At 44.1% G+C, this 15237-nt stretch overlaps 1 protein-coding gene across 8 annotated transcripts in view; it reads left to right on the plus strand.

The window, feature by feature from the left end:
- The window catches only part of SLC15A2 (solute carrier family 15 member 2), a 93548-nt gene that overhangs the window by 60218 nt on the left and 18093 nt on the right, over nt 1–15237 (plus strand). For 5 of the 8 annotated variants that reach the window (XR_011141953.1, XR_011141954.1, XR_011141955.1 and 2 more), the window contains 8 exons: nt 732–857; nt 1653–1817; nt 4610–4656; nt 6295–6405; nt 7730–7826; nt 10262–10408; nt 11462–11566; nt 12489–12675. Coding sequence is in view for 4 of the 8 variants with exons in the window: in XM_068949040.1 (XP_068805141.1) it covers nt 732–857; nt 1653–1817; nt 4610–4656; nt 6295–6405; nt 7730–7826; nt 10262–10408; nt 11462–11566; nt 12489–12665 (975 nt within the window). In the remaining 4 variants the exon portion in view is untranslated. Of the gene's footprint in view, nt 1–731; nt 858–1652; nt 1818–4609; nt 4657–6294; nt 6406–7729; nt 7827–10261; nt 10409–11461; nt 11567–12488; nt 13822–15237 lie in introns of those variants that run through there. The other 3 variants (XM_068949039.1, XM_009667866.2, XM_068949042.1) reach the window with 1 other exon arrangement.

A 15237-nucleotide genomic window follows, 5' to 3' on the forward strand; every position in this document is an offset into this window, starting at 1 on the left:
CATGAGACAGAAAAATTTAACAGCTCTAAAGATTCCTTATGGCTACCTGAAAATAAAATGAAGAAAAAAAAAAAATTTTAAATCGGCAGGTAACACAAGGTAGACATTGATCGAAGTACTCTTTCTAGGAAATAATTCCTGATAGAAAGGATACATTTGTGCTTCAGGAATTGTCGTCCCTCTCTCAGAAGACAGGGAGCAAGAACTATACAGTGGGCTGTTAGACAGTGTGGCGTTAAGTGATTTAAAAGCACCAATTACAGACAGAGAGCTGGAGCTGGATTTTTGAAACTGCTTGTCTTTTGGCCTAATTCTTTTCCCAGTCACTGAGTGCAATGGGAAAAGAATTATTCTGCTCGGTGCTTGTGCATAGCATTAGACAAGGATTTCAAAGTTTTTTCCTTTCTAATGTGGCAGTTGGTTAATTCTAGGGACTTGGGAGCTGTATAATGGGAACAGTGACATGGTTCTACCAGCCCAGCAGTTGTGTAGCCTATGCATTTAATGGCGTGAAGAGCGTTCTTTTTGAAGAATGGAGGGCTATAGAGCTACTGTGAAGAAACCTCCCTAAATAAGACTTATGCTTAGTTGCCTCTCAGTGCAACTTCTGATGAGGAAGGGATGGAAAAGTGTCATTATGGAGAGGAAGACAATCATGGCTAAAAATGAAGAGATATTAAGAGCTCTAATAAAGGATATAGATGGCACTTAAAGCCTTTTATTTTAATTAGGAAACCGATATGCCTCAACTTGTCCCAAAAGAAAGTTTAATTCAGGTCCTGAATTTGGCAAAGAACCCTGTTCAAGTGACAGTCCAAGACCAGCACCTATTTCAGCAGCCCACGGGGGCTTTTCAGGTAAGTGTATGTGTGGGGCTAGAAGGCCTGACTCTCAGTCCGTTTAAATCAAGTTGGGTTTTTTTCAGCTGCTCTCTGATAAAGCCCATAAATGCTAGAGCATGTTCTTCCCCACCTTAAAAGTACATGGGAATGGCTTTGGAGTTGTGGCACTGTCTTGAGTGATCAGGTGAAAATGGAAGGTTTGGAGGCATATTTCCATTGCAAAGGAGCAAATGACTAACTGCATTCATCTATAATTAGGAATAAATGATAGTTGTCCCAGGATGAGCATGTGCAGATATTCTGCTCCAGTCTCTCAATGCTCAAACGCTAGTCAGGCATTGCTGCTGGGATTTGGATGTTGTATGAAATACATTTGCCTGCAAAGGAGAAAATGGAAAGCAGTTAATTGGGCCTGGGCATTGGGATGTTTCCCATTTCAGCTCCCGGATTACGTTAAAGATGAGCCTGGTTAGGGCCTCAGCATGGCAGTCCATCGGCCACCGGCTGCCTGCCACCATCTAGACGTTGTCCCTTCGGAGCAGACCGGGGCCAGGGGAAAGGGTAGCTACGTATATATAGTACGTGCTCCTTGGCCTCTGGCTTGCATCCAGCAAGGGGAGATTCTCTGAGCTCTGACTAGACCAGCCTCGAGCCTATAGGGCAACATAGGTCCTTTGCTGTAGGAGGGGAAGCTTCCAGCTAGCTCTCTTTAGAGGCTCCCTGGAAGAGAGGATAGGGTTGCACTTGCGAACAGCGAGAGCCTTTCTCAAGTGAAGAAAATGTGTAACAAAGTTTGTTTTCTTTCCACAGAACCCAGCTGAGTACTCAAAGTTAATATTGAACGGAGAGCAACAGAGTCTTCACTTCACCCTGCAACATCAAGGATCATCTCTCGCTTTTAACTACACCGTGAAGGAAAAATCAGTATACAGCTTAATTGTTTTTGAGGCAGAAGGAAGCCTATCGAGCCGCTTAGTGAGTGTGGGAGTGAAGTGTAAATACAGTATTAATTCAATGGCTGTGATGATACAATGGGTAATGGGGTAATAGGTTCATTAATTCATTTGCTCAGTTGCAGTGTCTGTCTGATTGCTCTCAGATGCTCTAAACCTGACTTCTTAGCTAGCGGCACTGGATCTGTACACATTTCTGCTGGCTGATTAATAGAGGCGTTATGGCATCTGAGAGTTGCTGGGCACAATTTAATCCAGTGAATGGTGCAGTGGGAGAGCAGAATAATACCTGCTAGGCAGTAGAGCTTGAGAAAGCTGGGGAAGCAGAAAGCCAGAGATTTTTCTCAAAAGATGGTTCTATAAAGCAAAGATCTTAAAGAGGCTCTAGGGCTGGGCATAGAATGAAAACATCAGGGCAACGTTTCTAGGTTTAGTTATTACAAGTGTTTAGTAAAAATGCACAGAAGGCCCATTCGTTTTGCTGAACAGAATAAATGATTAAATCATTTCAGCCTCTGCGGCAGAGCCAGTTGTGTTTGGACTTTTGTGTATTGCCGCAGTTGTAGAAAGGTGTATGGGATGTGTAGGGCCAGATTCTGATATCTTTTGCATGCAGCTGTATGTCAAGAAGCTCCCTTGAAACGGATGGTGTTATTTCACATTGTGGTGGAGGTGTGTGTGTGTAAATGCCATCAGAATCTGTCCTCATGCTAAAAAATACCAATTCTGTCTGCAGTTTCTCAGCCTTCTACCTCACAGGGTTGCCACTCCAAGCATTCAATATTGTACAGCAGAAATAACATAACTGTTTTAAAAAATGAGGAGTTCTAACAATTTATTTTTCCCCAAGGTTGCTTTTTCTTTGCTGTTGTATGGCTTGGAGCCTGGAGCATATTTTCATACAATGATGTTAAGCTTTCCCTGTGATCCTGATGATTGTGTGCTCTTTCCTTAAGAAATGGATACTCATACAGGGATTTTCACACAGTCCTTGGATTCCAGAAGCTGATGCTTTAAAAGGAAAAACAAAGCAGGAAAAAAAAGGCATCACAAGGTCTGTAGTAGAACAGCTGGTGGTAAAAGCCCAAGATGGATTCCCAAGGGGTGAAGTAGTACAGAATGGGTTGTCTGGCATATGTTCAGAAGAGTTTTAAAAGCCCACCTGCCCGTGCTGAGAATCACTGCTACCGTCATTGTATGAGATTTGTAACATTAAAGTCAAAGTTGCACTTTCAGTGCCATGCAAGCCTGTCATGAGTTTGGAATTAGCCAGTACAGCCACAGCCTATGAAGAGAAAGCCTGAGAGACTGGAGCAGAGCTGCTTCCTGGATTAGGTACATCCCCGTGCTGCCCCAGCCATCCAGCCAGAGTTTGAATTAATACCTGCCCCTGGCATGGGCAGGCCCCCATGGGCTGGGGAACAGCTGTGCTGTGGGATGATGCCTTTGACCCATCAGATATAGGTAAGGGAGCAGTGGAAGCCAGTAGGATAAATTACACTCACTTTCCAGCCTTCCAACACAAGGAAGGCAATGCCAGTGTCACTGCCGTGTCGCTGGGCTTGCCCTGGGGAACCATGGCCCACCCCAGCGTCCTTCACTACTGGGTTTGGCCCTCTCGGTCAGGTGGGGATGCTTTCCTGGAGGGAGCCAAACTGAGATTGTTTTCTTCTCCTTTGTGGACTATTCAGGGGTAGAGGTAATGAATTGGAGAGTCTGGGGATCATCAATGGAAGTGAGAAGTAATTTGGTGTGTTTGCAGTGAGCGTTAATCCCCATGTGTCCCGCACTGAAAAAAATCCTGTTGTTCATTGATTATTTATTGCGTTGACGTTCATTATTCATTATGGCTATTTATTACTTAGGGCACATTTTGTTATTTGTGGATCAGCATAGCGCACTGAAAGTACAGTAGACATAGGTATGTTGGAATTCTGAATCCTTGATCTTAGCTCAGGGTTTAACATCAGGAATAAAGTGGGAAGAAAGGGCTAGCAAACTTTTAAGAGTAATTTACCTTCCAAAGGCCCTCTGGCTTGCCTGTGTTATGTCTGTGGGCAGCACAAACTGAGATTCCTCTGCCAGCTACAGTGGACATGGCACAGCCGTGGATTTCTACCAGCTGAGAACCTGACTCTGTATTCTTTTTGTGTGACATACAGTTTTCAGGACGGGGGCTGTGTCTGCTTTTCTCTCAACACTGTACACCAAATAGGCCCTCCTCTAATGAAGGTAGATCGTGTTGTTAACTATCCAGCTGATAAGGACAGTGAGGGAAATGTGATGACTGGGATAGTAACCTAGGGGTCTCAATTGGCTTTAAATGCTGTGAAATCTGTGAATATGCCAAGAATGAAGCGATGGCAGTTACTCAGGCAACTGCAGATTTTGTATGAGTAAGGCACTCATGTTTGGCTGTAAGTAACCATTGGAACAGGCTAGTGTAGATAGTGCTGTCTTGCTATCTTCTGATCAAGATGTACTTTTTTGGAGGGTGTTACATGCCTCAGTAGAAGAGCGGCTGGCTGAAACCCTGTAGCCTACATTACACAGGAGGTGAGAAAAACGGCATGATCTTATCTTAGCCCTTGGTGGAGCTGAAGTCAATAGAAATTTTGCCATTGGCTTGATTGTGCCAGGACTTCACTTCTGTGATGTGATGTAAGGCTTCTGTGAGAGTTGACTTCCATGGGCCCTGCAACACATGCGCAATTCCACAGACAGTAGTAGTTTCTGCTACATGTTGTTTATAAGGCAATATTAATAAGTGTGTGTGTGTGTGTGTGTTTTTTTTTCCCTCTCCTCCCACTTTAGGTTACAGACTTGGAAGCAAAGCCAGAAAATGGTTTGGCGGCAGTTAGGTAGGAATTACTTTTTGAGGATTTGAGGGTGAGGGGAACTGCTTTTGTCTAATGTGAGCTGTTTATAACATAATCCAGATGTTCTCAGGTTGGAATCTAATCCACGTTTCTCATGCAAGAAGGATTCAGGTGTCAGCTGCTGAGGCTTGATAGCATGTCACATCCCACTCTCGCCATGCAGAACTGAAAATTATTACCCCTTACTGCCTAGGGTGGTCTGGGCTGATGTAACATGAAAGGTCTCCTTCTGTGGAAGGATGGTAACTTTGTCTCCCTGTTTCCCATCTCATTGGGAAAGAAAGGGAAGAGGAAGAAAAAAAAAAAAAAAAAGCCATTGTCATTTGTCCCCTGCAGACCGGCCAACCCGTGATATTTGCTTATTTCATCCTGCCTCACGCACAAATGGCTACTAAATCAGATACAGCAACAATTTACATCCTCATAAACAATTCAGCTGGGCATAGGGCTCTGAGCCAGCTACTCTATTTCCCAAATTTGAGGTAGTCCCTGAACAGGCCTGTGCTGAGCTGCACAGACATGCTCTCTCACTGAGGTCACGGTTGCCTCCAGCACAGCATCATGCGGTGTGTGTGTGAGCCTGCTGATATGCAGAGACAGCAGATTTGTAAAAACAGGGATTCCAGCTGGACCTCTGAAGGATTTTGGCAAGCTTCAAATTGGAAAAAACGAAAGCAAACTTCTAGTAGTATAAAACAACATCTGACTCCCATATTCGGAAGCCTGCGTTGATAGGAGCAGGAGAGCAATATTTCTTCTTAGTCCTGTGTCTTTGAAGACTGCTGCTAACAACCACCTTGAAGACTTGATTAATATCTGGAACAATTCTGGAACAATGTCAGGAACAATTGTTATTTTTCTGTGACCGATTTTGACAGAATCCTGAAACTTTCCCCTCAAAAATTTGTAAAGGGGTTTCACTAGGAAGATACTCTTTTTCCACTATAAAGTTACTTTTTTAAGCACTTAACTATCTTCAGGGATTTTCCCTCCCCTATTAACAACTGAAAGCCAAGATATTGAAAGAGTCAGATCAAAAGAGAAGTGTTTAGTTTTTACTAATAAGTTTTCAGTTGTCAAAGGAAAACCTCTTATGTGTGGAAAAAGTACATAAACTGTGACAAAAAACATGCATATTCCCATAGAAGTTTCAGTTTTGATAAAAAAATACCTTAGGTGGTTAGCAAGCTCTTTCCCACTGCTAGAAATCCCTTGAAAAGTGTACTAGCCTGGCGAACGCTTGTCAGGACACCTGCCTTTCTCCTGTAAGCAAGCCCTGCCTTCCTGGGTGGCCTGAAGCTCTGAACTCTTGGACAGCCAAGGGGGAGGAATCCCTGAAGGTGTCTGAGAAGAGATTGCCTGTGAGTCTTACCCTTTAAAAAGTCACAGTCACTTTACACAGGAGAGAGAATAAGAAGGTGAAATTATACAGCAATGGGAAAACTAATGTTAAAAAAATGGGCAAAAGATGAGGCTAAAATGTTGGTAGCTTGCAGGAGAGGCTGATATAACCTTATGGAGTTAGAGTGCTTTGGGAGAGAAAGGACACTTCTCTTAGTGTCTCATATTATGTTTCTCCTCCCCTGTCTAACATGCCAGTGAAATATGCTTTCTTTGCAGATTTATTAATGGTTTGAGCCAAGATGTCAACCTCACCATTGACAGCACACAGTTCATTGCCATTCGGAAAAACTACAGCGTTTCTGAGTACACGCTGCTAGAGAGGGACAAGTAAGTTTTCCTTGTTGCGCTAAAGGTCCTTGCTGAAGCCTTTCCTTGGGTATGTTGGGGCTTTTCTCAGGCAAATAAAATTTCATTGCTGCTGTCTTCACATTTGGTTGTGAAATGTTTGTAAACATGATTTGTGTAAAAAAAAAAAAAAAGGGCAGAAGTATCGGCCCTGTGCAGAGCAGGAGCTACAGACCACTGATGTGCCTAGAGGAACCACGCAGGTCTGCAGGGTGTTTAAGCTACAGGGCAGCAGATCAACATCTGAAATGTAGTTGGATGGATTCAGCCTCCAAACAGTGTCTGGGATAGCTTCTTTGCCTTGGGTGTTATGCTTTGGCTAGATTAAGATAAAAATCAGCAAGGGCAAAGCTTAAAAATTGTATTTGCATGACATGAGTATAGTGATATCCCAATTAGGGCATGATCTGAATTTTGTCATAGTCAATTCAAGGAAATTTTGGGAACCCAAGAAGTCTTTTGAAGAAGTCCACATACTGGTCTTAATGTTCCATGAACTTTTAGTCACATTATATGGAAGACTTGATATTCTCTCAGGCCCAAACTGTTAGTGTCAGGATGCTCTCAGAAAAAAAAGCTAATTCATATTCTGTGCTGCAAAGGGTTGGTATGTGGACTAGTAATAACAAATAACATTGCATGGCATTGCAGCCTGGACTCATTAGACAGGAGCTCCATATGGCCTTGGGTTTGGCAGCGTGTGAGCTGGCTGTCTTAGGGTATTTCTGGCCTCAGTAACATTCAAAGCAAGCTTCATGGCTTTCCTCTGCATCAGCTCCATCCAAGAAATTTATTGCTGCAATTTAGTAGGACGCAGCAGCCACTATTGCAGTGCTGCTGAGCCTCTGTGCGATCTCAAACATCCAAAACCAGAAGAACAAATACGAAGGCTAATTTGCCCTTTTGAAAGGAAACTTCTAAGTGGCTTGTGGGTGCATGCGTCTCATTTCCTGAAGGCTGCCTGGGCCTGGCTAACTTGTCTGGCCCACAGTTCCTGAAGAAGTGGAGAAAAGTTTTGTAAGGAAAATAAGCCTGGGAAAAACAAAGAAATCGGTACTAGGAAGAAGCAGAAATCATTTTAAAAATGCTAGTAATTACTCAGGTCATTAGGTGAACTCTAATCAATGCCTAAATATTTCTGGAAGGAAAAGACAGCAGGAGCTCTAGTGATCCATTGACATAAACACGAAGGCAGCTTTACATTATACATCTTCCCTAGTCCATTGTAGGAGCCTTTTTGATAGCTCTGCTCTGTGCTCTTTGGTGAGACTAACCAAGAAATACTGTACTTTGTCGTTATATCAAGATATGGTAACGGAAGGTGTATAACTGAAGTGGGGGAGTTCGCCCTGGATCTAGGGCTGCTCGACTTCGGCGCATCATACACTGTTGTGATAACTAATGTAAGTGACCCTCTGATGGTAATGTGCTGGTTCCATTCTAGACTCTGTCAGTGCTTTTGCTCTTGTATCGGTGACTCTCATATACTTTCTCCACCCTGTGAGACCTGGGCAGTATCCATTTAAAAGCAGTCCATTATATGAGAGTCAGTAAAAGGTTTTGATAGTTACAAAAGTAAAGGGGGTGGGCAGTCACTCTACCTTACATTGTAATCCTGTCAGATCTCGCGGGTTAAACAAGAAGTAAGGTCTTTTCCCTGATGGAAATCCTCCATAGAAAATTGTGATCTGTGATTTGTGCTGATTTTACATCATCCTTATAGAATTAACATGGGCCTAGCACATTGCTACTAGAGATAGTCTGTAACACTCCACGTAATGTTGCTTGTGGTCTTTAAAATACTGTACCTGGCGGTACCTCACACCGCAAAACTGATGTGGAAACCGTCTGCTGCCTCCTCAGGCTTTACACTGATCCAAAGGCTGATCTCCCAAGCCTTGTGCATTAGGCATGGAGGGAACAGGGACAAAGTGTTGAGGGAAGTTGGTGAGATTGTGCATCTGTCTTTCTTCTTCTCACTAACGTCCGTATAGCTGATTTGGGACCCTAGTGCAAAGTTAAGGCATGGTTTTCTGAATGACCCAGGCCTGATGGGGTGTGACCACTGCTGAGGGGGTGGATTCCTTTGCCTGCCTGCCAGCCTCGAGGCACACTACTCCAACTGTGGTCCAGCTGGCAGAAGCCGTGTAGATGAATGCGATCAGCTTAGTTCCCATTTTAACCTTTCCACTGCACAGACACGCAGACAAACCAGGTCTGACAGGGCACACTGCTAAGCTGCCCTCTGGGGCTTTGACTACTGTGTCATGATGAGCAAATGCTGTCAGCTACTCGCTGGCACTAGCACCTCCCTGTTGGGCAATTAATGGGAGCTGTCTGTGTCTGCAGAGCCCAAATATGTAGGGGGAAGAAATACAACTGCAAAACACCTGGCATTTTTTTTTACTCCAGTAGCTGGAGTGGGATACACAGTCCTGGAGGGAACGGACAGATGCTGCCATCTGTGAGTGCAGAGATTAAGGTACATAAACAATACACACTCTTGAAGTAATGCTGGCCAGACCCTTCCTTCATGGCTGCAAGCCTCTTTCCCCAGATGAGGAGCTGAATATACTAGTTGGGCTAAGAATATTAAACTAAGACTATGGCCCCAGAGTTTCTGCCAGTAAAGCTGAGTCAGGGCCAGTTGAGGTAGATGCGTCCCAATCACTGTGGGCAGGGATTCAAGTCTGTGGGTCTCATCTGCAGAAGTCCCTTCTGTAGCCATGGCGGCTCAGGGGTGGCTCTGTGCCTCACCCCCTCTATGCCCTGTTCCAGTCCTTCAGCCTTTCTGACCCTCTGTTTTCTCGTTTCTCATCCTGTGGTTTCCTCCTTGTGTAGAGAGTTAGTTTGCTCCAGGCCAAGATCACTTTTAATTATTACACTGATTTGTACTGTGCCCTGCTCCTCTGCAGGGAGTGCTATATTAAAGAACCAAGACACAATATATTAGTCTGCTAATGTGGCTGAACTGTAATACTTAAATCATGGAGATGCTGCCTTCCACCCCGCTTTCCTCAGTGTGCAGTTATTGTACGGTGCTTGTGACACTTTTTTTATGGGCTAGAGAGCAATACACAGCTCTCCTCTCACCCTTTTTAGCCTTCTGAAATACACTCTCTTGATCTGCCTAGCCGCATGGTGATTAAATACATCTCGTAAACAGCCCCTGTGTTTTCCCAAGTACCCTTCTTAAACGTGGGGTTTTCTGCCTGAAGTTATTTCAGCCTAGTGTTTTCCTAGTCAGTCAAATCTCTCTCTGGCAGTATCTGCATCAGAGACAGTGTCAATTACATCTAGGAAAGCAAACAAAAAGAATTAGGAGTACGGCTACCATATCTATCTGAATACATCTGATCTGAGGCGATCTCTGCCACTCTGGGAATTCCTTTCTGGGAATTGGATTTGCTTGAGTGTCACCATTATAGCAAGAGAGCTGTATAGTGCTAATGAAATGAGGGCAACGACCACGTGGATGCACCAAGCATTTACCCTCATCCTCTTCTGGCCCTGGGAGCAGCAGCAGGTTACAGGCTCTGCACGAGTACCAGACAGGCCTTTCCCCCTGCAGCTGCAGAAGACTTGCCATTTTGCAGTAACTCTTGTGGCACACGAGCTAGCTGGAACATTTCCATGCTGTCATCTCCGCTTTGTGAAGTAAGAGTCAGCCTGTCCCACTAATAGGCCTGAATACAGCAGAGGTCAGACTCTGCTCGCACGGCAGAGCTTTGCTTCCATCTTTGCTTAAAACTGATTTTGATAAATTCTCTGTGGAGTCCAAGCTAAGAAGAATCTGATCTTTCACCAGCTAATCAGTGTGTGTTTATTTTCTTGCTAGATATCTAGAGGTGCCCTTCAGATATGGAAGTCAGAAGATATCAAAGCCAACAATATCCATATGGCTTGGCAGTTACCACAGTACTTATTAATATCTGCTGGCGAAGTTATGTTCTCTATTACGGGACTGGCCTTCTCCTATTCTCAGGTACTGCACTTAAAGATAAGGGGCTTACAATTAGACTTCAGGGTTTATTCCTGCGTCTGCCATTGACTTGTCGTATGTCCTTTGGCATGACGATTACTGACAATGTTATCTGTGCTTCAGCTAAAAGCAGGATTATAACGCAGCTTGCTGGGTGCCCTCAAGCTAAATTCATTCATTCGCTGAAGATACCTGTTCTCAATTATACTCAGGAAACCCTTTTCTGGTAAAGCTGGAACAGAGAACACAAAGGGATAGATCTTATTTTTAATGGGAAAGACTTGAGTTCTGTAATATGAGGGTTTTCTCCCAGCAAAATATTTTTGGTACATATTTTATAGTAGCAACAAAGCAGAAGTATCACAAGGACTACAGGACGGTCTGAAGGCTTGGCATATGCTTTAAGCTGAGAGACTAAAGGGGTCTTAGCCTACTCGAGCCTGCAATGAAGGAGCAAGGGGTAATGAGGGTGTGAGGGATAATTTGTTTGTGGTGTATTAGGCTGTCTGAGGAGAAGGTTTATGAGAAGAGAGGACTGAGACATTACAGGATCAAGAAACTGAAACTGCTCAAATTTATCCTTGAAGTAAAGTACAGATGTTTATTAATGAGGGTGATTAATCAGTGGAACGACCTGTTGTAGCTTGCAGAAAACTTGCCATTGGCAGGAAGCTTAGCTTCAAGATCCATTCTCTTTTCTCAAGCTATGCAGCTGCAGGGCATCTGGCATCTTGGCTTGTTGTGTGGGTCCCTGGGCTTTCTGATCTCACAATTTTGAATGAAGCAGGGTTGGGGATGGTCAGGATCAGCTCTACAACAACAGGATCTCCTCCTTCTTCATGTGTCTTCCTGGGGAATTTATATTGAAAGTCCTTTGTACCCAGCTGTAGGGATTAACCACAGAGCAGGCACAGTGCAGAGGAGATTCCACCAGCTCCCCTTAGGCTGAGCCCAGGGATGTCTCTACCTAGCAGAACATCACAGGGAGAAGCTGTGATGAACCATCAGAAGGGCACAGCGTGATACCCACTGACCAAGCCCTTCTCCTCTTTTCAGTCTCCAGCCAGCATGAAGTCGGTGCTCCAGGCAGGCTGGCTGCTCACAGTGGCATTTGGGAATGCCTTTGTGCTTGTTATTGCCCAGGCTGCACCAATGGCACAGGTATGGTTTGGCTCTTAAAACAGAGGTGATGCTTTATTACAGGTCCTGGACAGTATTTCTGGATATTCATGCCCCAGAGGCCCAGCAAACCTGCAGCCCGCTCGCTTCTCTGTACAGCCCCAGGCTCTTACACAGAGTGATGGCATCCTGTCCCAAGCTGCCCCACAGCCTGGGCTCTGTTTGCCAGTTAGCGGTGTTGCCCTTTGCCATAATTCAGACCCTGGAGCAATGGTCCTCCACAAGCCTCCCAGTGGCAGTAAGCGATACTGTGATCTGCTGCAAATGTCTCACTGTCATAAGTTTGCTAGGGCTCAGCTCCAGGCAAGAGGGCCTGGAGCCTGGACGCGATGCCAGCCACATGGTGCTGTTGGTTACAGAAAGCAGCCTGCCTTCATCCAGCTAGCCCCATGGCCGGTCAGTCACCGTAGGTGTGTGGCTCTGGGACTCCTTAGGGGCCAGCAGACTATAGCATTCCTGAGAGGTGAGGCTTTGCATCAGGGGTTTGTGGTGCGGATGTTGTTTAATTCAGGGTTTCAGGCTTCTGGAGCAATGGTATGAGCTGGTTTCTGGTTAAGATGTAATGTGAGACTACATCTCCCAGAGGTGTCTTGCATGCTTCCCACTGCTGGAAAAGGCTCAGGCAGGCATGGGCCAAGTCAGGTCAGATTTGTAAGAAAAAATTTAATGAAACTAGCCTGAGCTAACTACTTTGTTTCAAGGTATGGTACATATATTTGTAATTACATTACAAGTACATGGGTTTACCAGAAAGCTTGATGAGAAAGTTTCTATCCTGTGAGCAGTCTTTGAAGTTGAAAAATAACTTTCATCCAGTTCTTTAAAAAGCACTTGGAAGTGCAGAGAATTTCTTTGAACTAGGAGTTTGGAGTCCCCTGACTGGCTGTTCTTTTTTCTTTCCTAGTGGGCTGAATTTGTCTTGTTCAGTGTTCTCCTCTTTGCTGTGTGCATTATTTTCTCCATCATGGGATATTTCTATGTCAGTGTGGATCCAGAGGACCTGCAAGAAAAGGAAGAGAAGAGAGAGACCCCAAGCAGAGGAAACATGATTAGTCTCGTTACTCAGAAAACAAAGCTCTGATACATCATGGGTTGAGTGTTTTTTTTTTTTTTTCCAACTCAGTAGAAAGTTAGGAGAAGGAAGGGTGGGGTTGGAGTTATCTTATTTTATTGCCATTACTTTCTTTATTACTCAAAATGTAGCCACTGTCTAAATGGAACAAAATAGCCCTCTTTAAAAGCAATAGGGATCCTGAAATCGGAGCAAAACTCCCTGGGAAAGCTTCTCTAGTATTAAAAGCACTTACAAGTAAATATAGTGTAATTTAAAACCTGCCCATCTTTCTAAGCAGGGGATAATTTTCTATGATTTTGTTTTAAACATATATTTAGGGCAGCAGGGAAGAAGGGTGGAAGGTATGCCCTATGGCAGCAAAAGTGGGAGATGCTGGGAGAAGAGGATGGAATTTAAGGAAGGAAACCCAATATGGGAATTAAGGAGGAATAGAAGTTACAGGCAGAAGATTTTTCATGTAATCGTCAAGGACTGGAAGCTTTACGCAGTCACAAAGGATTCTGTCATGCATCTTTCCTTAGGATTATTTCACCCCGTTATTGCATGTTATGAATGATCCTGATTTATGACTTTCACCTCCAGGCCCAGATGTAATAACAGAGAATTAAATGCTGCAGGGCAAAATATTCCCAGAACACTACTGAACAAGATACACATGCTGCCATCCATCTCTCGGATCCACATTTTTTCCTCGACATTTTTAGAGACTGATAGTGTTTTTCGATTAGACACAATTAGAGAATTGGTTTATGCTTTCTTATTTCAGAAAGTCAGCCAGTTATTTGGCATCTTCCTGTATATTAAGCCTTTATTGAGCATTTCCTTTCAGTACCTGCCCCTGTAAGTTAGGATATGGCTGTTTTGTCATCTCATGCCTCAGTTCCCCACTGGGGGAGACACTGCAGCAGTTTCTATAAAATTCCAGGCATCCTGCAGTGAGTTAAACAAGGATGCTCTTTATCATCTTTTTCAGCCTACAAAAGGAGACCATGGCATACAAGATTTTTTTTCCCTCACTTCTGTGCCTCTCTACCAAACTTTGGATATACCTATTTTAGCAGAATTGTGATACAATTGTCTGATTTTTTTTCTCACTTGCACAAACCTGTGATTTCTTGTAAGTAATTCAACCATTGCTGATCCAGTAAAACTCCTGAGAGAGTCTCTGCCTTCCTCTGTCACTTCCTCTGTCATTTCAAGGCCACAGCTGTAACAGGTATGGCCTAGCTTATAACAGGGTTGGCAGGAGGATCTGCGGGTTCACTGTGAGTAGATTTTAATGATGCTTTCCTTTTCAGACTTGGCATTGGTCATATGTGGTTGCTGATGTTGTGATTCAGGCAATCATTGAAGCACCTGTTTAATTCTGTCCCTGTTCAGGACAGTGCTAAGGAATATGCTTAGCTTGACCTCTCTGGTACTTTAACATGCTGCCTTGTGGGAGGAGGCCTTCTCAAATAAGGCTAAGAAAGCTCCACTTTTTGGTTTGCAACGCAAAGACTCACTGCCTCAGTCTTTCTTTTGCCTCCTGTCCTAAACGCTCATGAACTTGCAACAGTAGTTCTACATAAGCTCCTGCCTACTGTGAAATAGCATCTGGGTTTTGCCCCAGAAGGGGACTGTGGTCTCAGATAAATGACAACAGGCTGTGAGTGTGCACACAGAAATGCTTAATGTGGTTCAGCTGGTCTAGAGCCATTTATTAAGCTGTGATAGCTGGATGAGGCAGCTGAATCCTGTGACTCAGTGGGGAACGAAGGGCATTGAAAGGCGTGTATTAGGTCATTCGACCTGTTCTTCAGAAGCCAAGTGAGGATTATTCCCCCTACTCCTTTCTGGTGGTATTCTTTTGCCATCGTTCTTTGTGTGGGTTCTTTCTGCTCCAGGCATTGTTGCTTTCCTAATCCTGTTTTATGATACACTGCGAATCAGTTCAGAGGCTGCTGAATCACTCTGCTATGATGCTGTCTGACTAGCTTCCAATTTGAACCACTAATAAACAGCAGTTCTTCCCCCTTTGCAAACAACAAAAGTCCCCAAACTGAAGGAACAGGCTCCAATAGCACTGAGCAGACTATTTAAAATTATTGGAGCATTTAACTTTTTTATAAGCCTTGAGTTTGGAAGTTGGTTGGGGTTCGAGGGCATCTGTGGTGAAGAGACAATTGAAAACTATTGAAGCACTTTCCATCGTAGCTTGGAGTGGCATGAGGGAAAGCAAGGTGTCCGAAGGATGTGATCCTCGAGACTACATGTGCTCAAAAGCCTGTAAAGCTCAAATGTTTTGTTTCCTTACTGGCGGCATTACCAGAAGCTGCCATACGCTCTGAGTTTAATTTAAAGGAATCTTTCCAAGCTCATAAAAGATGCATTTTAGGATGTCATCTGAATCTGCTTTTTAGACTCCTGCTGCCAAATTGTCCCTTTCCAAACATTTCCATGTTCCAAACCATTGCCATAATGCTGGGGGGAGAAAAATTGCAGTTCACAGTTGGGAAGGGAAGGTTATGAGCAGGAAGGCAATGCTATAAATAAAGTGTTAACATGAGGCCTGGGGCTGATCCTGCAGCCCCTCACG

Source organism: Struthio camelus, chromosome 6, assembly GCF_040807025.1.
Source record: "Struthio camelus isolate bStrCam1 chromosome 6, bStrCam1.hap1, whole genome shotgun sequence".
NCBI classification, from domain to species: domain Eukaryota; kingdom Metazoa; phylum Chordata; class Aves; order Struthioniformes; family Struthionidae; genus Struthio; species Struthio camelus.